Source organism: Podarcis liolepis, assembly GCF_965112155.1.
Source record: "Podarcis liolepis genome assembly, chromosome: 4".
Taxonomy (NCBI): domain Eukaryota; kingdom Metazoa; phylum Chordata; class Lepidosauria; order Squamata; family Lacertidae; genus Podarcis; species Podarcis liolepis.
Genome location: NC_139558.1, coordinates 61,369,105 through 61,392,381, shown reverse-complemented (window position 1 = coordinate 61,392,381; position 23,277 = coordinate 61,369,105). Strand labels below are relative to the sequence as shown.

General features: G+C 39.0%; 1 protein-coding gene across 30 annotated transcripts in view; it reads right to left on the bottom strand.

The window, feature by feature from the left end:
• Positions 1-23,277, bottom strand: part of ROBO2 (roundabout guidance receptor 2) — a 799,183-nt gene that overhangs the window by 70,999 nt on the left and 704,907 nt on the right. For all 30 annotated transcript variants that reach the window (XM_083498493.1, XM_083498498.1, XM_083498494.1 and 27 more), the window contains 3 exons: positions 14,582-14,813; positions 9,704-9,828; positions 5,622-5,793 (listed from right to left, as the gene is read on the bottom strand). In XM_083498493.1, coding sequence (XP_083354619.1) covers positions 5,622-5,793; positions 9,704-9,828; positions 14,582-14,813 — 529 coding nt within the window. The remainder of the gene's footprint in view (positions 1-5,621; positions 5,794-9,703; positions 9,829-14,581; positions 14,814-23,277) is intronic.

Below are 23,277 nucleotides of genomic sequence, written 5' to 3'. Positions count from 1 at the left end.
TAAGACTTTACTCTCCCTCTCCACAAGCTGTTGGAGAATACTGGATGAAATTCTGTGCCTAGATTGGAAGCTAGAGCTCTCAGTGAGCAAGGCTCATCTTCCCTCCTCACCATGGTGTTCTCCTTGTATGGTGTTGGAGCCTGTCTGCCTGGCTTTAGACAGATTATTTTCTAGCTGTAGATTGAAACAAATCACTGCAAATTGATTTTGGGTCCACCTGATGCTGCTCTGTCACGATTTGTAGCTGTCTTGACCTGATCTGGATTTGGCACAAATTGGACCAATTAGATTCATGATTTGGACAAACTGTCTGCACAGCCCTAATACTACAAACCTTTACTAAGCAACACAACTAATATGTAGCAGAAAGTATATGCTGACTGGTATTGTTTGAAAAATTGCTGCTTCTCTGCCTCATTTCTTCCCTCCTTTTAGCGGAGAAAGCAGCCACAGGTTAAGCCACAAACCAAAGACGCAGTGTAAATATCTGCTAGCAAGTCAATGACATAGTGTGTGGCCTGTAAACTGGCAAATGCTGTAGTTAACTAGCCGTTTGAATGGCTCAGCAATATTAGGCTCTGTTCCAAGTTCTGCCACAGAATGTGAACAATTGTGTAATTAAAAGGTCTAATCCAAAAAATAAATTATTTCCCTTACAAAATAATCCTGCATTTTGGAGCATGCTATCCCCAATTATACAACGATTTAAAGTCCTTTGATGTAGAATGATTGTATTTCTGTAATTTATTGGAATATAGTTGCCAAGCTATGTAATACTTGAGCTCCTTAGCTTATTTCCTGTCATATTGCTGTTATTTTTGGAAGCAAATACTTAAAGCTATAATCTTACAGAATGCGTGTGAAAACAGTGACCACATAATTGCACAGTGCAAATGGTTATAATGTTATATCATTGTGCCTTGCTTTGAAAAACAAGCAAACATGTTTTTCCTTTTCAGGATGATTAAAATTGTAGTTTATTTTTTGGAAGGAAGCAGTGCTATGTCAGCATATTTATTCAAGCCTCAGGTAAGTAAAAATAAGGTCATTTGTTAAACTGATTGCAAATGACTAAAGGCTAGGTGTGTTATTTCCGACTCCTACCCTTTCATTGCCAGATAAGAGAATGAAAATTGCATTCTGTAAATGGTTATCAAAGCCTAGTAACATCTGCATCCATTTTATTTGATTAGATTATGCATCCTTAAGACCTGCTCAGCCTGTGTCAGCTTCACAAATGCAATTCCATATTGTCTAAGCAAAAGCACCTCACATTCTTACTGAAACTACAATTTCACACAGTAAATATAAATAATTATACTTGCAAAGGACAAGAAGGAGCTTGTTCCACAGTAGATAAGGAAATATCAGGTTTCTCCACTTGCCAATCTCAAACTTTAACTTGCTGCCACTATTTAAAAAGACCCTAGCTGCTGCACTGTATCCAGAATCAAGTACCACTCTATGATGGTACTCTATGATGGCATACCTTCCAACATTTTGTTGAATAAAATTATAACATTTATACAGGGTGAGTCTTTTAAAAGAGGCCCCGTGGAACATGTGTTCTCTGTATCCACAGGGCCTCTTTTAAAGAACTTACCCTGTAATAACCCTGTTGTCAAAGGATGGATCACTTGTCTTAGTCCCATCTACTATTTCACATTACTCAAAGGTTGCCATTTTGTCTCGGTATGAAATATTCAGTAAAGGTAAAGGACCTCTAGACAGTTAAGTCCAGTCAAAGGCAACAATGGGGTGTGGTGCTCATCTCACTTTCAGGCTGAGAGAGCCAGCATTTGCCCGCAGACAACTTTCTGGGTCATGTGGCCAGCATGACTAAACCACTTCTGGCTCAACAAGACACTGTGACGAGTGCTAGAGCACACAGAAACACTGTTCACCTTTCTGCTGCAGCAGTACCTATTCATCTACTTGCACTGGTATGCTTTCGAACTGCTAGATTGGCAGGAGCTGGGACAGAGAAATAGGAGCTCACCCCATCATGCAGACTCAAACTGTTGACCTTCCGATCGACAAGCCCAAGGGGCTCAGTGGTTTAGACCACAGCGCCACCTGCGTCCCTACAATATATTCAATTACTCAGCTATTGCCTGCCATTGACCAATTAAAAAGGCAGGCTGTATGCTACATGGTGTCTTAGCGTTCAACTGCACTCATGTATGACCCCCTACTTTAAGATTTAACTTCTGTGGGCATGGGAAGGGAGCTGAATGCTGAAGAATGAAACATTTAGTAACCTACATGAAAATTTTTAGTAAAGGATCTCCAAAGCACCAAAATAGGACTGTGATTTACTAAGATTAGTGCAAAACAGAGTATATATGATAGGGCTGTCAGTGGGGATGTTACTTTTTCCATGCATTGTCTCAAAAAAGTCCTTTGAATGGCTCAGCACTAGAGGTAGATATGCAAGTTTTACCACAGTGAAACATAGTATTTGAGCATAAATAAATCAAATTTATTGAAAATAGAGTCACTTGGGGTTTCTGACAGACTTCAGGAAATTAGATTGGCCCATTACAATATACTGAACATACTTCACTGATCCCTTTTATTTTAAACTTTTTTTTAATCAGCTAAGTCAATGGAAACACGCACTTCTGATTCCCACTGACCTAATTCCTCCCTATCAATTTTAAACCATATCAGTGATGCTTCACCAGAGCTCAACATTTTAATTGAAGGCCCCTTGGCCAAATTTTCTAAACAAGATGAAAGTACAACTTTTCTAAACTAAAAGTTTGGTCATGAAGTTACATCTACTAGTACGTTCACAGACTGTGGGCTGTGGATATCCTTTTAACACATTGTGGCTAATTTGATCTGATGTCCTTCAGTGCAGCTTGGCAAGCCTCAGACTTCAAGTTGGCTTAACTGCTCTGATGTCACAGAAAAAAAACCCCAGGGCAATCTAAGCCTAAGAAGCTAAGGGGAAACTAGCAGATATCTGAATTGGAATCGGAGGGTAAATAAGCAGTGTGTGTTAAATAAACAACTTTAGCATTGCATGGATACTATGGGATTCTAAATTACACTTTGTTGGTTCAAATCCACAAAGTAGTTCTGAAGCCTTTCAGGGGAAACAGAAAACCTCTTCCTGCTTATAGTATGCGACAGAGAAGGAAATACTTGAAATCCAAGGGGAATGGCACAAGGCTGTAACAAAGAAGTCACTGTAATTTGTAGTGTCCACATTACAGAATGCATTAGGTTTCTCCTGACAGCCTGCTGAGTAGTGACTGTGGCTCTAAGTAGCATTACTTTTCCTTTTCATTACTTTCCCCCATTCCTGTAGCCGGCACCCATGCTAGGCTGGTGATGGAATGGCATCTTATTCCCTGTGTGCTGTGCACCTTAAAACTGCACCAACCACATCCCCTAAGAGTTCAAAAATGCCTTTTCATTTAACTGAAGAGCTGAAAGAAAAAACTTCAAGGGAGTTTTAGAGGACTGCATAGCCTCCCACAGGGTCTTCCTTAAGAAAGTGTGTTTCCAAATTAGGTCAGCACACTTTTAAGTTAGTATTCTGGCAGCCTGTTCTACCCTTCAGTGCCTTGCAATTACATGAGCAAAAGTAATAATTCATTTAAATGTCAGAATAACATATGCTTTGTGATTTCAGCAGCTGAACATAAATGAATATGGATGTACATTTCCCATTGATGTTCAACAGAATTAATGTAAGTGTTAAGATTTGGAGAAAAACGGCATTAATTCGATATTTCTTTACATTATATTTAATCAGATGATAGATAAGATTAGATAGATAGATAGCTATAAAGCCAGGCAAAGTATCAGTGTATTGCTTCATATACTGCAGGTGTTTCTATAACAATGCTGTCAGTTCAGCTAATTAAAATACAGACGAGGTATGTGTGCGACCTGCAACACTCCATTGTTTCAGCAGACAAAATATAATGAAATATAATGTCTTCCTCCCATTGGAGAGTAATGAAGAACAAAACTAATTTGCTGGACCAAAAATTAATTAGACACATCAGATTTGATTGCACCTATTACTGTGAAAGTTTACAGCTGTTTCTGATATTATTACACCAACGACTGAATCTATGCACAAGTTAACTGTTAAGTGAAGTAGCAGAACCTTATGAGGAGCCATCAGATTAGGTTCTCCTTTTTTATTCCTTATTCACTTTGTGCCACATTGAGATAAGGACAGGAAGCTCCACATTTGATGTTGCTGCAACAGCGGTGGCACGTCACCATGCATGTACACACTGTACACTCCATCCAGGTGATTTTTGTTTCCCCCCCCCGAGCCTGTATCCCCAGCGGGGGCTGATTTTTCTAATTCCTAGGTACACCTCTGACTGAGCTTGGATCAGAATTGAGTTCAAATTCTCATTCAGTCATGACACTAGACTGGTCACTCTCTCTCAGCAGAAACTATCTCAAAGGGCTAGAATGAGGATATATATATACTGCCATATACCCTGCACCCCATGTATACTGCATAAGTGCTCGTTACTCAACAGAAGAGCAGAATACAAGTAAGGGATAGATAGATGAATAGACAGATAGATATGCAGCTATGTCAATTCTGTCTCAATCCACTTTATATAGAAAAATATAGGTATAATTAAAGCACATCAAATTGGCATTAATTTATGCATCAAAAACCATCATTTTGTAAAGCCCTCTTGAGATTGCACCATTCAAACTGCAGGTGTGGTGTTCTGCTTCAATGCTATCAACATTTTTAAGAAAGATCTTCCCTAGATGTAGACAACTAGCACATCAAACCAAAGGGTAGAGACAATATTTTTCTGTCTCTGATATGCTAGTTTTAAAAATACATATAAGTATTTTTTTTACCTGAGGGAAAGTTTAAATATGCAAATCACTTTCTGTAGTACCAACAGAACTCTACATATGATTATGCCAAATTTATGGAGTTGTTCTTTTTTTTAAAAAATGCAGATTTTTTATATTATAAATATTTCCAAACAGCAATGAAGCACACAACTGAGTGCAGTTTTACTGCATATTTCATACAGACATAGCATGCTTTTTCCAATTTATGCTTGAGAATTTTCTCAGAAGGATAAGGTTCTAGGTTTGCCTTAGGTTATGAAATTAATTCAGCATGGAAACTACTAATAAGAAAAAGGCAGTTCAAAGAAAAGGGATAGTATTACCAGTTTCCCTCTCTATTTTGGACTTGAGAATCTTTGTGCTTTGGCATAATATAGGATAGGTCATCTGCTTAGAATAGCTGATAAACAGTAACCCACAAATGCTACAAAAACAACATTTAAACATGGCCTTGGGCACCAGCAACCTAAGTAAAGCAATAATCTAGCAATCTTAACAGGCTCAAGAGAAAGCTTTAGTTAGGTGTTCTATAAATCTATCAAGCTGTTGCAGTGATAAATTCATAATGCAATATTAATTTCACACAATAATCTCTGTTTGTTAAACTCAGGAAAACCAGCCCTTTAACCTGCTTTCATTTTGGAAACTTTTCTTAAGTGAAAGGGTAATTCAACTATTTTATATTTTCATCTACGACTGCAGAAAGGTATTGTAATATGCTAAAGACACAAAATACAACTGTAAGTTAAATAATCACTTACCAATTATTATGGGTTGAGGTTCACTTTTCACTCCAACACCAGCACTGGTACTTGCTGCAACTTCTATTCTGTATTGAATACCTGGATACAGGCCTCCAATCACAACAGATCGAATGGCTGCATCTACAGTCTTGTTGATATGAAATTTTGTTTCATTACCCAAGCACCAGATCTGAAAAAGAGGGAGGTTGAATTATGTAGAAACAACTGATAATACCCCTTTGAGAATACAAGGTAGTAGCAATCCTAATTACAAAAATAAATATACATAAATCTGAATTGTTATTTCTTTGAACTTTTAGTGAAAGAAATATTGATTCATGCATCATCATCATCATCATTAACTCTAAGACAGACTCATACTAACAATATTGTTTTTACTTAGGGGTAGCAGCATGTCTAATGGCCCAGGATGGTGGAAATCATAGCCAACAACATCTGGAGAGAAACATTTTGGCTGTCTAACATTGAAGTTATTCTATGCTACTAACAAAGTACTGCTTTGGGGAGACAGGGGGTGGGTGGGTATGGAGGACTCCCTGGTCCTGAATGGGGTAACTGTGCTCCTGAAGGACCAGGTGGGAGTCATTTTGGACTCACAGCTGTCCATGGAGGCGCAGGTCAATTCTGTGTCCAGGGCAGCTGTCTACCAGCTAAATCTGGTATGCAGGCTGAGACCCCACCTGCCCGCAGACTGTCTCGCCAGAGTGGTGCATGCTCTAGTTATCTCCTGCTTGGACTACTGCAATGTGCTCTACGTGGGGCTATCTTTGAAGGTGACCCAGAAACTACAGAATGCGGCAACTAGACTGGTAACTGGGAGTGGCTGCCGAGACCACATAACACTGTTCCTGAACAACCTACATTGGCTCCCAGTACGTTTCCGAGAACAATTCAAAGTGTTGGTGCTGACCTTTAAAGCCCTAAATGGCCTCAGCCCAGAATACCTGAAGGAGTGTCTCCACCCCCATTGTTCAGCCTGGACACTGAGGTCCAGCTGCAAGGGCCTTCTGGTGGTTCCCTGACTGCAAGAAGTGCAGTTACAGGGAACCAGACAGAGGGCCTTCTCGGTAGTGACGCCCACCCTATGAAACGCCCTTAATCAGATGTCAAGGAAATAAACAACTATCTGACTTTTAGAAGACATCTGAAGGCAGCCGTGTTTATAGAAGTTTTTAATGTTCGATCACATTTTTAACAATCTGTTGGGATCCACCCAAAGTGGGTGGGGTATGTATAAATCAATCAATCAATCAATCAATCAATCAATCAATAACCCTGGACGAGAAACTATGAGCCATCGAATGCCATCACACATTGATTTCATTTAAGAATCACTTTTTGTATTAAAAAATACAAAGTCATTTGGCAATAAAATATAAATGATAAAAAACGTTTGAAGACCAATACAGAGTAATACATAGAGGTGGATATCATTAGTGTACTGATGACAGGTCATCCCCGCATCTTTTATTGACTTCTCCCAACTGTTTTATATAAATATTAAATAGTATTGGGGACAAGAAATGATAACTTACAGTGCCCTACAATATAGTTGCCAGGAGGCCAAAAATACCCTAATATATGAAAGGGAAGGAGTTCTTGTAGGTGCTAATACATTATCTGTCTACCTTCTCTTTCTCTTATTGATGCCATTACTGAAATTGTTTAGGAATCCAGGTTTCTTCTTCTTGCTATAACTAAAGAAATGCACAAAAGGTCCCTTAAATACCACATATGTATATTTAAACCATCACTTTGTGGTATGGAGTTGATTACAGTCATACCTCGGGTTACAGACGCTTCAGGTTGCGCATTTTCGGGTTGCACACCGCGCCGAACCTGGAAGTACCGGAACGGGTTACTTTCGGGTTTCAGCGCTCGCACATGCACAGAAAAACTAAATCACACTTCGCGCATGAGCAGAAGCGCCGAATTGTGACCCGTGCGTGCGCAGATGCGGCGCTGCGGGTTGCGAACGTGCCTCCCGCACGGATCACATTCGCAACCTGAGCGCCCACTGTATAACCATCCAATGCATCACTTTGCAGCACCAAACAGATTATTCCAAGGCATTTATTTGTTTCACTTATTTATTCATGGGGTTTTTTTTTGAGGATGCAGGAATTTGAGAAAATTGCAGGAATTCTGTTTTAGTCAAAAAAAATCTTGGTATTCAATTATTGTAATAGTGCAGAATCCATTAACTAGCACTCTAGGGACCTCAAGCAATCATGTATTCATCTGTGAAATTACACAGAAATTACCAAAGAAAGGTGATGCTGGTCAAATGTTGTAAGTGGTGTTGTGTGTTATTCCTGTTCAGAGCGATCCTGTTTCTTATGAAAACAATCAAATGAATCTCTATAACAGGGCCTTTTCTTGTACAGTGGAGGCCCTGGAACAGGCTATATGCACTCAGAGGACTGAGACAGCAAAAATCTCTCAGACTGCATCTTTATACATATAAAAAAGTGGTGTGTGCTTCTGGCAATATGTACACAAAAGGTATTACATTGCCTTTCCCCCCTTCTGGCTTCCACTTCTGGCTTTTACTAATAGGAAGCACATTGCTATAATAAATGTCACATGTCAAGGGCATTCACCCATCTCACAAAAATATTCTATGTTCCTCATATAAAGAATAAAAATAAATGCTATCTTCTGCACTGATGCAATCATGCCTATCCACTTAACAGGTAAATGAACTATCAATGAAACATATACAATCACTTGTTATAATGCATACCATGCCCTTCAGGTAAATAGACTCTCATTGTAAAAATCATGCAGATGTTTCTACTTAACCAAATAACTGGAGCAAATTAGCATTAATTGCCATGTATGCTAACTACAATTCTCTTAAACTGAAATCCTTAGGGCATAGTAAGCAATATAGGTAAGAAACATGGAGAACCTACAACCCATGGAACAAGGAAGTTATTGTAGATAGTCTAGTTATGAGAGGCAGCTTAATATAAGAAGGGTGAGTTCTACTCTGGTAACAGCTGTGGCCAGGTGTCTGTTAGTTTTACAGTTCTCTCTGCATGCCCAGTGTGGTCTTTGAATGTTGTTTTCTAATAGTGGCTCGCCTTTCCTGAACCACAAACAAAGCAGTCTTACCATGAAGCAACATGAAGTGGTTGCTTTGGGCAGCAGATTCCAGAAAAGGTGCCCTTCTACTACCTCCTCTGACCTCCTCTCCCTCTGTGTAATTAAAAAACAATGAGTTCCAGTCCTAAGCAGGATGGAAGGGGTGCTGCTGTCATTTTTATTTTATTTTATTTTTTTGCTTCGGGTGCAAAAATGTCAAAGACTGGGTCTGATCACAAGCTCTTTTGAAGAGCTTCAGAAACAGTTTTCAATTCAGCGAACTGCTAGGGAAAAAAAGTTTAAAGCCTCAATTGGAGAATGCAAACTCTTGTGTGTGCCTAGGGGGAATTGCTTCTTTTTAGAATAGCGCTATACCTAAAAGGAAGGCTGAAACTCTCCTGCAGCTCTGGCTCTGTCAACGACATTGGCTTTGTTACATCAAAATTGAACCCAAGATTTATCAGAAGTCTCACCTCTTCCATAATAGCAAACAGACACCTTTGTTCCTCCAGGATGTTGGAATTCTCAGTAAAAGATCATACCACACTCCAAACCTTATACTACCAGTTATATAGATGTTTTTTTTCAAATCTACAAAAAGGATTGCTGTTGAGCTATCTTGTTATTTTAAGATACGCACGGCTGGAATAGCAGAGAGTATCTGGGTCTCCAGAATCAACTCTCTGTTCAGCTATATAAGCTCACTGGAGGGTATTGAGCTAGTAAGCGCCTCTCACAAATTATAAGTTGTTTTAAAGATAAATGAAGACACAACTGAAAAGCCAATTTTATACTGAACTGCCTGAAAAAAAGACTCTCTCTCAATTCCTGTATTTGTGACATGGGAATACCATGAGCTACACCACAGCAATGTTACAGGGATGATTATTGCAGAACACTTTTAAAACTAAATGATGCTACAGAAATTATTTATTAATACAATGAACAGAAAACAGAGATGCTTTTTTCCTGCTACATTTCATTCCTACCTTGTATTCTTGAATGATTCCATTCTGGTGATCTGGGGGTGGAGGATCCCAGGAAATACTTATACTGGTGCTGTTGTGGTTTCCAACTGTGAGAACAGTAACAGATTGTGGTGGGGCACTTGGAGCTGGAGCAGAGAGATGTAATAAATTGAAAGAAAAACATTTCGTTAAGTATTCTAAAAGCTTATGCTCAACACCAACATAGTATGTACAGGTGTGCAGCACATACTGAATGACAGTGTGATCTTAATTTCTTTGCCCCTAATCCCAGATGTCTGTCCTATTCAGTAGTGTGGGAACAGCAATGTATGCAAATGCCGTCTTTCCTTTGCTGCACATACCCCAGTGCATTTTTGTTTGTTTTGCCATTCTGAACCTTATTCATGCCAGACTAATATTTATTTAGGTTTTTCCCCCATGCAGAATATTTATTTAGGTTTTTTCATGCTGGATATTGACATTCAGTTTTAATTTTGTGCTGCTTAGTCTAATTTATTTAGATATCATTTAAACGTATACTGTAAAGTCTGTGAGCAGAACTCTTGTATGTTTTTATATGCTTTACATCACCTTGTACAATTTAAGCTCTCTAGAAATATGGATGATGATCTCTGAAGGCCCTAAAGGCACATGGGTTGCGACCCAGAGAAGTGTGCAGCTGGTTTTGATACACAACATAGGTTTCGAGTCTGCTTACTTTCTGGCTGTTCCCCTGCACCTAGTGGAGAGCTTAAAGAAAAGAGGCATGGCAATTCATGTGCAACCCATATTGTATGGCTAAAAAGACGTGCTGCATCATGGCAATTTATTGCAAAATAACTGAAAGAGAGGAAAGCCACATTATTCCCTATATTTCTCTTTTCGTAGCCAAAAGGCACCATCAGTGCACAAGAGAGAGGTTTTGAGGTTTACAGAAGTACAAAAAAAGTTTAGTAAAAGAATCAAAAACAAAAACCTCAAGGGAAGTATCCCAAAACAGGCAATGAGAACTGAACTTTCTGAACAAGTAGTGCTAATTGACTGTTAACCGTGGGGGAGGAGGAGAATGGAATGGATTATCCTGAAGGATAGCAGCAGTGTCGCGGGCCAGTGCTGCTAGCCAGCTGCAACCTGACCTTTGGGTGACAACCATCGGCCACCAGAGGCTTGCAGCTTACCTTGATGGCCCTGACTGTGGATCCTAGACCTGCCCGCAAATTGGCCTATCATGGGTAGGTTTAGAGGTTGGCCAGTCCAAAAGGAAATAATAATAATAATAATAATAATAATAATAATAATAATAATAATAATTTATTTATAGCCCGCCCATCTGGCTGGGTTTCCCCAGCCACTCTGGGCGGCTCCCAACAGAATATTAAACTGGGTAAAACTTCAAACATTAAAAACTTCCCTAAACAGGGCTGCCTTCAGATGTCTTTTAAGAGTCAGGTAGTTGTTTATTTCCTTGACATCTGGTGGGAGGGGATTCCACAGGGCGGGCTCCATCACTGAGAAGGCCCTCTGCCTGGTTCCCTATAACCTCACTTCTCACAGTAAGGGAAATGCCAGAAGGCCCTTGGGGGACATTTCTTCAGGTATTCTGGGCCGAGGCCGTTTAGGGCTTTAAAGGTCAGCACCAACACTTTGAATTGTGCTCGGAAACATACTGGGGGCCAATGTAGGTCGTTTAGGAACAGTGTTATGTGGTCTCGGCAGCCACCCCCGGTCACCAGTCTAGCTGCCACATTCTGGATTAGTTGCAGTTTCCGAGTCACCTTCAAAGGTAGCCGCACGTAGTCCAATACTCCAAGCAGGAGATAACTAGAGCATGCACCACTCTGGCGAGACAGTCTGTGGGCAGGTAAGGTCTCAGCCTGAGTATCAGATGGAGCTGGTAGACAGCTGCCCTGGACACAGAATTTCCCTGTGCCTCCATGGACAGCTGCGAGTCCAAAATGACTCCCATGCTACACACCTGGTCCTTCAGGGGCACGTTGCCCCATTCAGGACCAGGGAGTCCTCCACACCTGCCCGCCTTTGGTCCCCCCAAAACAGTACTTTGCTTCAGGATGAGAACAGAAATCATTCGGTGGCGGTGCGGCAGCAGCGGAAGGCCCCATTAGCTATAGTGGTGCTTCAGGTTAAGAACAGTTTCAGGTTAAGAATGGACCTCCGGAACGAATTAAGTACGTAACCAGAGGTACCACTGTATAGGGTTTATCAAAGTACACCCCCACATAACACTGTATGCACACACATTATGGAACCCATCTATCTTCATTTTTCTACTTAATACACCTACAGTTAATGACTTCTAGCTTTTCTGCATCATGCAACTGAAAAAAGAAGCAAAACAATTACATATTTTAAATTCTACTAATAAAATGTTCAGCATGCCATGTAAGTTTTAAGGTCAAGAAAATACACAGGAATCCGGTTTAAAGCTTGATTGAGAACATGGAGGAACTGGAACTGTATTTACATCTACATACTTGCACATATGCCTATACACACACATATATGCCAATACAATATGTAATTTCTAGCTATGTAATCTAACTGTTCTATCTTCATCTGTATAATACCACTGCAAGAGTTGACACCATAATATAAATTAAAGCACTTCCCTGACAGTGTTGCAGTTATTAAATGGACCACACTGAAAAATAACATTTTTAAACTGTTTTCTCATTTCCCTTGCTGCTGACTTGTGGAGAACACCATGCCTGATTCTTGACAGGTCAATTATTCCAGTGCTCAGTTCCTTCCCACAGATATTAAAGCACCAAAATCACTGCTCATCTTTTCCAGACACAACCAAACAGAATTCCATTTGTTACTTTCACAAGGCCAAAGAGGTAGGAGATGAATGGATACTGAATTGTGACAAATGTCTGGACTTCAGGAAAAAGGGTGGGGGGGAACTGTGATAAAATCGATTTTTTGAGTTAGGCCCCAGAAGAAACATTTCCTCTGATACTCGGTTCCGTGAAAAATGAGATATACTTATTTTAAGTATTTCCCTGACTAAAAATACACATTCTGCGACTGAAAAAATACAGTACTCATATCATATATCTAAAGCCATTTCTAAAACAGGTTTTTCTTCTATTGAAATGGTATTCCCTTAAGCAGAATCATATCAATGCATAAAATATGACACTTTTAAAAAGATTGCTCTTTTTCTCTGAGAAGTGAACCATTTTCATTAAAAAGATTTCTTGCGATTATGTCTAAAAAAAGCATAAACCCAAGATAATTACAAAGATAATTAAGGAACCAAAGAAAATGGCCATGCAATGACAGTTTGTGAATGCAGTAGTTTTTGCACGTAAGCCTATAAATAGTCTCCTATACAAGCAGATACTTTAACCAACCCCCCCCCCCCCCAGTATCTGACATTTAACTGTTGACAGTACAATTTGTTACAGTCTTTTTCTTTCTTTCTTTTTTTATACTGAAGGAGACACCAAGAGGCAGAGTGGCTGAAGGTTACATTAATCTACACAACAGTTTAGGGCCCATGAGTTTAACATATCTATAGGCAGGGACAGTCTAAAAGCCTTCGCTTTACAAAGAAGTAGCCTTCAGAATGTGCAACACCCTGGCATACACTACTGGAAAATAACAGCCATTAATGAGACCATCACTCAGTCTTCAAGAAGTCTACAGAATTGGAATAATAAAAAAGATATCTTTTTCATTTAGCAGTTCTTATTTTTTATTTTACTGGGAGAAAACATTCTAGTTATATTAACAACAGAAAATATGCAAAAATAATAATAATTCAATCCTACTTGGGTGACTGAGTTTGTCTAATGGTTGTTTTGTTAAACCATTTCTTAACCTTATTTTTGTGTACCGATGAAGACACGCATCCAGCCTCTTGTCCAGCCTCTTGTCTGCAACAGTGCCATCTAGATGCTTCTAGGATCTAGAAGACCTTTTCTGTTGTTTGCCTCCCAGCAAATGGTATTCAGGGGAATATTTCCTCTGAAATTTCATCTAGTTATTATGTTTATTATCAGTGAATATACCTATAACTTCATCAATATGGTTTCCTTCAAAACTATATAAGCCAGCACCCAAACCATCTCCACATTTGCGATTTATAAAAGATTATGCATTGTGCAAAGAAGGATGGCTATCCTAAATCTACATTCCATCAATTTCATTGAGTGCCCCCAAGTTGTTGTGTTATGAAAGAGGAAGAACCTTCTTCTGCTTCTTTCTTCACACCAGTCATAATTCTATAAATGTCTGCATTGTCTTCCCTTAGCCATATTTTTTTTCTAAAGCGAGAGAACCAAAGCACTTTAGCTTTTCTCTGTAGCACAAGTGCTCCAACTTCTTGTTAATTTTACTTGCCATTTTCTGTACCTCTGGAAGATCTATAACATTTTTTTTGTGGCTGGAACTATTTGAGACCACAACTGGTATTTGCAACCAGAACTATTTATACACAATATTCCAAAATTGCCCACAGCATGGGCTTATATAAAGGCATTATAATACTGTTTTATTTTTAATCTCTATTTAGTGATCCCTAACATGAATTTTACCTTTTAGTTACACCTGATTTGGAGGTTCAGTGGACCTCTTCACTGCAACCCTAAAGAATTTGTTCACCTGCAAATTTCGCTTTCTCAGTTAATTTATAAATTAGTAGAATAACAATGGTACTAATACCAAATCCCAGAGACCACACTATTTATTTCTCTTCATTTCAATTGTCTATTGAATTGTCTACCACTGTGGAATTCTGGTGTACACATTTAACTTCATTGTAGAAAACAGGCTAACTCCTACTTGTGGAAAGCCCCGTATGCATACTGGACAATATGTAATTAACTCGCCAAAACACACAAGCTTATTATTACTTTAATAGTTTTTATTTACCTTCTTCAGTGGTACGGGCAGATTTTGATTCACTGTCCATCCCTTGAAACTCATTGAAGTATGGCCGAACTTTAATTTCATAAGTAACTCCTTTCTTCAAGTTGACTAGGACAGCACTGCGCTCTGTGGGAACTTTGGCCTCTAGGGTCTGCCATGCAGAAGGGGAAGGTAGGCCTGATGTTTGTCGATATATGACTCGATAGCCTTGAATAAATTGTGATTGGCGGTCAACCTGCAATAATATTAACACAAACATTTCTACCATCAGATGAAGAAGGAATTTTACTTCATTTTCTCTGAGCTTCCATACACAGATGATTTCGTTCTGGAATAAAACCCACCCACCCTGGCTCAATAAACAAAACTGCCAAATTGAATGCACTCGTCCAACAGTTATTAGAAACACTGAAAGTGGGGTACAGGGATGTCTGCACAAATATGCTGCTTTGTTCTAAAAACTGTTTGCTTTGTGGTCAAGCAAAGTGCCCAAAAGAATAACATACAAGGCATATTTAGTATATCTGTATACAGCTGGCTGAATGGTTAATTCTAGCCAGAAAGTCAAGATTCGACAAAGTAGGATTTTCTTCACTCTCTTGACAGCTTACTTAGCTCATCAAAGATTTCCCAGAATTAAGAGTTATATTGGGCTATATCAAAAATGAATGAGGGCAGGGTTAAAGACCTATGCCATCTTACTAATATCAATTACCTTTACTAAATTCTCTTTACACTTCTCATTAACTTCTTCAATGGGGGATCAGGTTCTTATTATAGGAAGTCACACACAACAAGCTAAACAAGAAACTGAAATAAAATTTATGAGATCAATGCATAAATATGTTTCATCAAAACTGCTGTTGTTAAAAAACCTTCCAACATATGTTACAACAGCACTAAGCTTGCATTTTATAAACTTCTCTAGATACACTTTAAGGGAATTTATGCACTGAAGGAGGGACATAACTCACAATAATAGCTTGTTAATACTGAAAGAATCAAGCTGTGTTTTTAAGAAGAACATTAAGCAGCTGCTTCCAAATGAAGGGGGTTTGTAAATCAGGACAAATTGTTTTTATCCACATTTGAGTTTCATTAATTAAATGCTTTACGGACATAGATACTTTATGAACCAAGTGTTTACTACAAAACACACTTTCAGTTACTCTCTATAGTTCGTTATATATAGCCACAACCTATGGTATTCAAGGTATATGGTGCAGCAATAAAAGGAATATTTTATTCTTCCTTACATATTAGTACTTGACTTTGATGGCTGTGAAGTTTTCCTGTCTTACCACATGTGGAAAAGTATTAACTTCAGGCCACATACTTGGATTGCATAATTATATGTAAAGAAATGGATGCAGAATAAAAAGTGTCCAAGATTCACACAGCAGCAAACACAGAATAAATAAAAACCCGCCCCCTGCTCTCTTCCAGTCATCAATGCTCAGCAGCCCCCACCCTTCCGCAGAGTCTTCCTACCGAGACATAACATGAATAAAGCTACATGACTTAAGATAGTCTTGTTTAAGCCGCCAAATTTAAGCTTTAAAAATGGTCATATCTAAATTATAGTAGTGGGCTTACGTCCTTTGCTCACACTCAGAGGCAGGCTTGCAAAAATCTGGTAGCCCAGGTGACAGTGCTAACTTAAAAACTGGTCCTGGATGCTGAAGGCAGAGGGTGGTATTCAATTAAGTTCTACTCAGGCTAGACCCAATGAACATAGCTGTCAACTTTCAGATTTGAAAATAAGGGATCAGCAGCCTCACCTATCCTGAGGACAGTCTACGGAATATCTAACAATCCGGGATAGCAGCGGGAAACAGCGCTGGAATAAGGGAATTTCCCGCAAAAAAAGGGAAGGTTGACAGCTATGCCAATGAAATTAATGGACCTATGTTAGTCATGCCCATTAAGTTCAAAGAGTGAACTCTTTGATACTGCACTGAATTGCTGAACAGGACAGGAACCAAGTATCTTCTCCTCCCACACTTGCTCCTGAGTGCAGGGCCTTAACGCCTCCCAATTTCCCAACACAATTCTCTCATTTGTCATCCTGCGCTCTCCCTTCTCATTTCACCATGCTTTAATTTATCAATAACTCTGTTGCTTTTTCATATTATTGTTAACCTCAACCTTCCCTTTTCTCATTTAAACAAAATATTTCAAACCTATTTGTTCCCCTGCTATTTCCCCCCATCCTTTTCCACCTTTCTTTTTCTGTATCTTACTTCCTCTGCTTTTCATACATACACATCCCTTCCCCTCGTTTTCTCCTCTTCCTAGAAGCAGGGCTTGATTTGACCCTGAATATAGTACCAATGTTTCTTTCAATGAAAGAACTCAACTCTAGAGAATATGTGGTCCAAATGCTAAAAGTGGCTTTGAAGATATGTAGAGTAATTTTCCATCATCTTTTATTAATCACACCCAGCAGCCATTCATTAGCAGAAGAGTTCCCAAGGAAGGTCGATATTTCCAGGTAGGGTTGTTGGAAGAAATCAATCATGGTCATTTCTAATAATACAAACAGACCTGATCTGCAGTTCCTGGACTAATGTTATCCCAGTGAGTTCTGTGCTTCCTGACCCTACTTAGTGTCAACATATGTTTACAAATGTGCATTCTGAGAGAAAACACACTTAGAAATGTGTATTTGGAGAAAGTATGTTTAAAATATGCATTACAAATTATTTGGATCTTAAATTTTGCAAACAATAAATAAAAATATTTGTACCAGTAGTGGATGGCGTGGTGAGACAGTTGGGCTCACCTGACTTCCCATCATATGAGTCACTACTATTTACCAGGAATGGACGGGGCAAGGGGGGGGGGAGAGTCAGACCTTGCCTGTATAAAAATACAAGCAAGAGTGCTGAATTGGTTCCACCAATGCATTTGCACCATACTGACCTCTGTTGCTTCACCTCTCTATTTTCTTCTCCTTCTTGATAAGTGGCAGTGACTCAGCTGTCAACAGGTAAGGTAAGCTCTGTTGCCCTACGACACTGTCCACTCCTGATTTGACCCCTGTTCATAGTTACATATATCAGTTATGTATCCTGGCCTAAAATGAACAATGTGCTGGGTCGAAGCAAGATTTGTTGCATAGTTCCTAGATCCCAAATGTCACTTTGGTTTCTAAATAGTAGCTAGGTACTATAATGCTGGCAGCAGCAGCAATAATTGCAAAGAAGTTTACAACTGTGGTTTGTCAGCACATTCTTGGTGTGTTATAGTGACATCTGTTTTTATATCCAGCCCTCATAAAGGTCTACAGTACCACTGGATGATACAGAAATGCTGCCTAGCAAGGAGGTTTCTTAAAAGGTGGGATATATGAATGAATGAATAAAATAAACATTCCATATGGAAAAATGTTGTCATGGATATAAAAGTCCAAAACCTTTTTTCCCAATTAACAATTGATTAATGTGTGATGGATTCAGACTAAGTTAGCTGAACTTAGTTTCCTTCAATGCAACCTAAAATCATGACTAAGTTTATTGATTTCTATGGTACCTAGGTTCAACTAACTATATCTGGTTCTGATTCATTCTCACTATGTGTCTAATAAGTCATTCTGAGAACATTAAAGGAACTCAAATTTGCTTAGTAAGGCGTGTTCTAACAGTTATATCATAGGTGTTCTATATTATGCTTAAACATCGTTGAGCAAAAAACTATCATCCATGCTAAGTATACTAGTAACAACAATGTCCTATATGAAAACAGAGCATGGGCAATATCTAGGGATGATCAAGATCCTGCTTAGCCCACTAGTAAGGCAGATGGCAGACTACAGGTTGAGAAGACCCACTCCTGTATCAATCAGTGCAACACAAGAGTGGTCATGCTTTGTGTCTTCGTAATATGTATACCTTGATAATATGTACACAGAATAGCATCCACCCTGTGAACTCTCTCCTTGTTAAACACAAATGACCATCAAATAGCTGTCACACATCATACACATGTTACACTAAAAGTATACACTTCATAGACTTTCAAGATACTCCAGTTTTAATTAAAGTATGCATTTTAATGAACTACCTCACATGTCTGCTTATGAGGATGAAAGGATTGCAAATAATACCTTTATACTAAAAAGTGCTAATAAAACTATTGGAACCGGCAACGAATTCAAGCAATAGCATTGTCACAAGTATTTGTAAGGTCAAAATATAATGCTACTCGAGGCCGTTCCCCTCTTTTTTAATATTTTGTTAAATATACCTTGTCAGCTATAGAACAGTTGCCATCATTAGATAATGTTTAATACTCTATCAAAAAAACTCTACATAGCCAGAAGCTGATGCCAGATCTCCTAAACAGTCTTGCTTAAAATTACCCAATATAGTTGAGAATAACCACTTTCAGACTTTTAACTTCTGGACAAATTTCAAAACTTTTAATTCATATATTATGTTCCTGCAAACAAATATTATTATTATTAAAGGTTAATTTCTGTGGCACATTGGAATTTGAAGAATTCCTCCTTAATTACCGGTACATATTTATTAATATCATAATAAAGATAGTAAGATATTAATAAATATGTATCATAATAAAGATAGTAAGAAGGGACGCGGGTGGTGCTGTGGGTAAAATCTCAGCGCCCAGGACTTGCCGATCGCATGGTCAGCGGTTCGAATCCCCGCGGCGGAGTGTGCTCCCGTCGTTCGGTCCCAGCGCCTGCCAACCTAGCAGTTCGAAAGCACCCCCGGGTGCAAGTAGATAAATAGGCACCGCTTACCAGCGGGAAGGTAAACGGTGTTCCGTGTGCTGCGCTGGCTCGCCAGATGCAGCTTGTCACGCTGGCCACGTGACCCGGAAGTGTCTGCGGACAGCGCTGGCTCCCGGCCTATTGAGTGAGATGCGCGCACAACCCTAGAGTCTGGCAAGACTGGCCCGTACGGGCAGGGGTACCTTTACCTTTACCTAAAGATAGTAAGAACTATAATGCAAAATTCATTAAAATTGTTACCGATCTGAGCTATGGATGAGCAAAGAATCAGAAATTTAAGAAATGCTGTATTGGGCATGGTTAAACCCATGAATACTATAAAAACAAAACAGTTTTAAAGACTCATCCACTGTTTCAAAATGATTCCATACTTTTGGTGGTCTTTGTAATAGACTGAACTAATCATATGTCCCTCTCAGTAACTATTATGTATTATCCAAGGCAAGTTATAATTTCTGTGTTACTGAAAAAATGCGAGGCCATGTGTTATCGATGCTGTTCTCTAATTAAGTGGAACAGTGAAGCACGATAGATATGAATGTGACTGATTTTAATTTTGGCTTCTGTAAATATAAGAGAAACATGAGCTGACTTTGTTAGCAATTCTATGTTGTCACATTGTCAACTGTATGATCACATTTTTGCTATGAAAAGAAGCCTTACAGAATTCCACAGTTGGCTCTACTACTTACAATCCAGACATTATGCGTGAATAGAGATTATGATGTGTCCAACTGGAAACCTATCATGGTATCACAATAACCACCTGGTATGGTCCTACCATGTGTTGAGAAGAATCTTTGAATTCCCCTAGATTTCTGATCAGGACAGATATATGGTAAGTCTCTTCACTACTTTACCTAGAGCTAATTTACCACACAATCACTTTGCAAGCTAATCTGCCACTTAGCAAGGCAATCATAGACCTGAGCAAAGCTCCAAGCCAGCAGGGGAATACTAAGATTTTCCTTATAATCTAGCAAGGTAGTACAGATAACCAGTTTACAAGTGATTACATAATGGCATACTAAGTTTATTAGCCAACGGAGGAATTTCTTTCAAGTGCATAGGCTCTTCCCCTTCCTCAAATCCTAATTTAAGAAAGAAATTTAAGAAAGCCCTTTTGACTGTGCTAGATTGTGGCGATAGCTTATAGTGGATGCAAATCTGTTCCTTGGTAACAATGGTGTGAGGTCTAGGCATACAATATGACCACCTACATCAGAAGAAATAGACAAGAGGTGGCAGGAGGAAACACCAATTAGCTTGCTACTCAAATTCTCCTACAAGATTGGCTCCCTTTTCAAATGTTCATTCCAGGTGTTCTGTTTGGCAAACTGCAAAGTACCGGTAGCTTATGAGAGACAGCCAAGAGGCAACATTCAGAGATTTTGGCGGGGGGGGGGGATGTTTCAAAGTTACTAATACTACTACAACTACTAATAATAAATCTGATAATTTCTCATTCCATTATAATCTTAGTGGATGAAATAGTACAGCATTCTTTTTTACTTTTAAATTAAATAAAAATGCATACAATGGGAGGTAACAGTATTTTAAAATCTAATTATAGGAATGTATCAGAGTGGAAAGTTACTATAAAACTGCTGCTTTTGTTTGGGGCATAAATTAAATTATCTACTTTTTTTTGAATAAAAGGGCCTTGATGGTTGATAGTATCATTTTTCAACATCATTTCCCTCCTATCTCGTTAGCTTCATGCTATACCGTAGTTATATAGAAGGTATTTATATTTTCAAACAATAAAACTTTGCAACAGAGGGGAGGATTTCCAAATAACTGTTGACAGAAATAACAAGAGTAGAACAGAAAGTGGGAGTGCCCGAAAGTTGCCTGCCAGCAGTCAGACTGCCAAAAACATTGCCTGTCTCCTGCCTAACCAAATTTGAAATTGCAAAAGGTAAAAACAAAGGGTCATTACTCATCTGGCATTTGCCAGCTACTTGTACTGGGTCTTTGTGTTAAGTTAATAATCCTGGCTTCACTCTCTGGATAATATGGATGTTATTTTGGATACTGGATAATTAATTGGTTTTGTCCTGGGTGCTGGAAACTTTTTAATTAGCTGCTCTGACTTTTCTCTTCCTTTTCTGTTTCCTCCCTGAAGCAATTTTCACATGTCTCTGGTGGGTATTGTGTGCTGCCTGGTTGGTAGTGGGTCACTGCTTTTCTCCTCTAGCATGTAAATTGGAATTAGTAATCATAATAATTGTTATTTTGCTTTGCAGTAAGAAATATGTGTCCCTTTTCATTGTGAAAGAGCAGTAGCAAAAAGGGAGATTTTACTCACTTCATTTTGGTTCTCCCTAACACATGCTGCTTGCATTGGACTTCTTAAGATTTGGTATTTCAGCGGACTGTGAGCAAATGACCTCTATAAACTCTGCTTCAAATATGCCTAAAATATTAATATCACTTCAATCACTTAATAAGGCAGGATTCTGCTAAATGAATGGAATTTGCTTTTATACCAGGCCCATGTCAGTGCTGTAGGGGCAACTGTAAGTAAGCTACTCAATGCTTTTTGCTTCTACCTCTATGGCATACCTGGTAATGTATGTATGTCTGTTTGCTTGTTTGTTTTTGTTTGTTTTATATGCCACCTTTATCTTCCAAGGATCTCAAGGTGGTTTACATGGCTCTCCTCCCCCCATTTCAAGGCTTTGTGAGTTTTGATGAAGGTAATGAAGAATGCATGAGTGCAGGACTGAGGTACAGTGGTACCTCAGGTTAAGTACTTAATTTGTTCCGGAGGTCCGTACTTAACCTGAAACTGTTCTTAACCTGAAGCACCACTTTAGCTAATGGGGCCTCCTGCTGCTGCCGTGCCGCCGGAGCCCGATTTCTGTTCTTATCCTGAAGCAAAGTTCTTAACCTGAAGCACTATTTCTGGCTTAGTGGAGTGTGTAACCTGAAGCGTATGTAACCTGAAGCATATGTAACCCGAAGTATCACTGAATAGGGTGGCCAAATGTTTAGAGATAGCCATAGCTGTACAGCACACAATTATATTATTTCTTTCATCAATATAACATATATCCCAAAATATTTAGGTTTCACATGTCTTCCCCATGTTTCATTGCTCCTATGCCTATAGCAAAAGTCATAATGCAAAAATATATTCCTTGTTGCACTTTGTGCTTCCTTGGCGAATTAGTCTTGATTTCCCATCTGTGGTAATCCCTCCCCCACCTGCTACCCCAGAGGGAAATAGCCTGAAGGACAGAGGTACTAATTTTGTGGCCTAGATAAGTTTTGATTCAACGTTACAAATTCCTTCCCAAAAGTAGTGGGGAAAGAAATGCTACATTTTGAAGCTTTCTCTCTAATAGCATCAAATTTACAAACATCATTGCTTGAACAGGAATGTTGTAGGTAATGCCAAGATGATAGTGGCTTTGATACCACTGAAGCTCATACTACAGAATCAAATACCATTCTTTACCTTAGGCATGAATCAGAGAATGCCTTCTAGGAAGGAAGTAGATTACTACAAAAGGTCATTAGGAAACCGAGTCTTCTGGGAAGAAGGCCCATTGCATGGAACTGGACAGAGAAGTATTAAAATATCACTGTATAATTTTGATCACTCAGCAGGATATCCGTGCCGAAGAATCTTGTAAATATCACTTCTGCTTTACAGCAAGCTTCAAGATACATTCTGCTAAGACATCTTTGTTATAAGAAAATAAACATGTACCGGTAGTTAAAATTCTGTGTGCTGTACAGCAATGCCATGGAAACTGTCGGTCTTCGAAAGAGTAATGTAACTGTGCCAGTGCAGTACTTTTCATTCACCTGGATCTTTTCAGGTTAAACAAAAACGTATATACGGAAGCCCTTGCATGATTCTCATTGTCTAATCATAATCACCATAAAGAATTAAAAATTAATTGGATTTTTCTTGGTGGCTGCATGT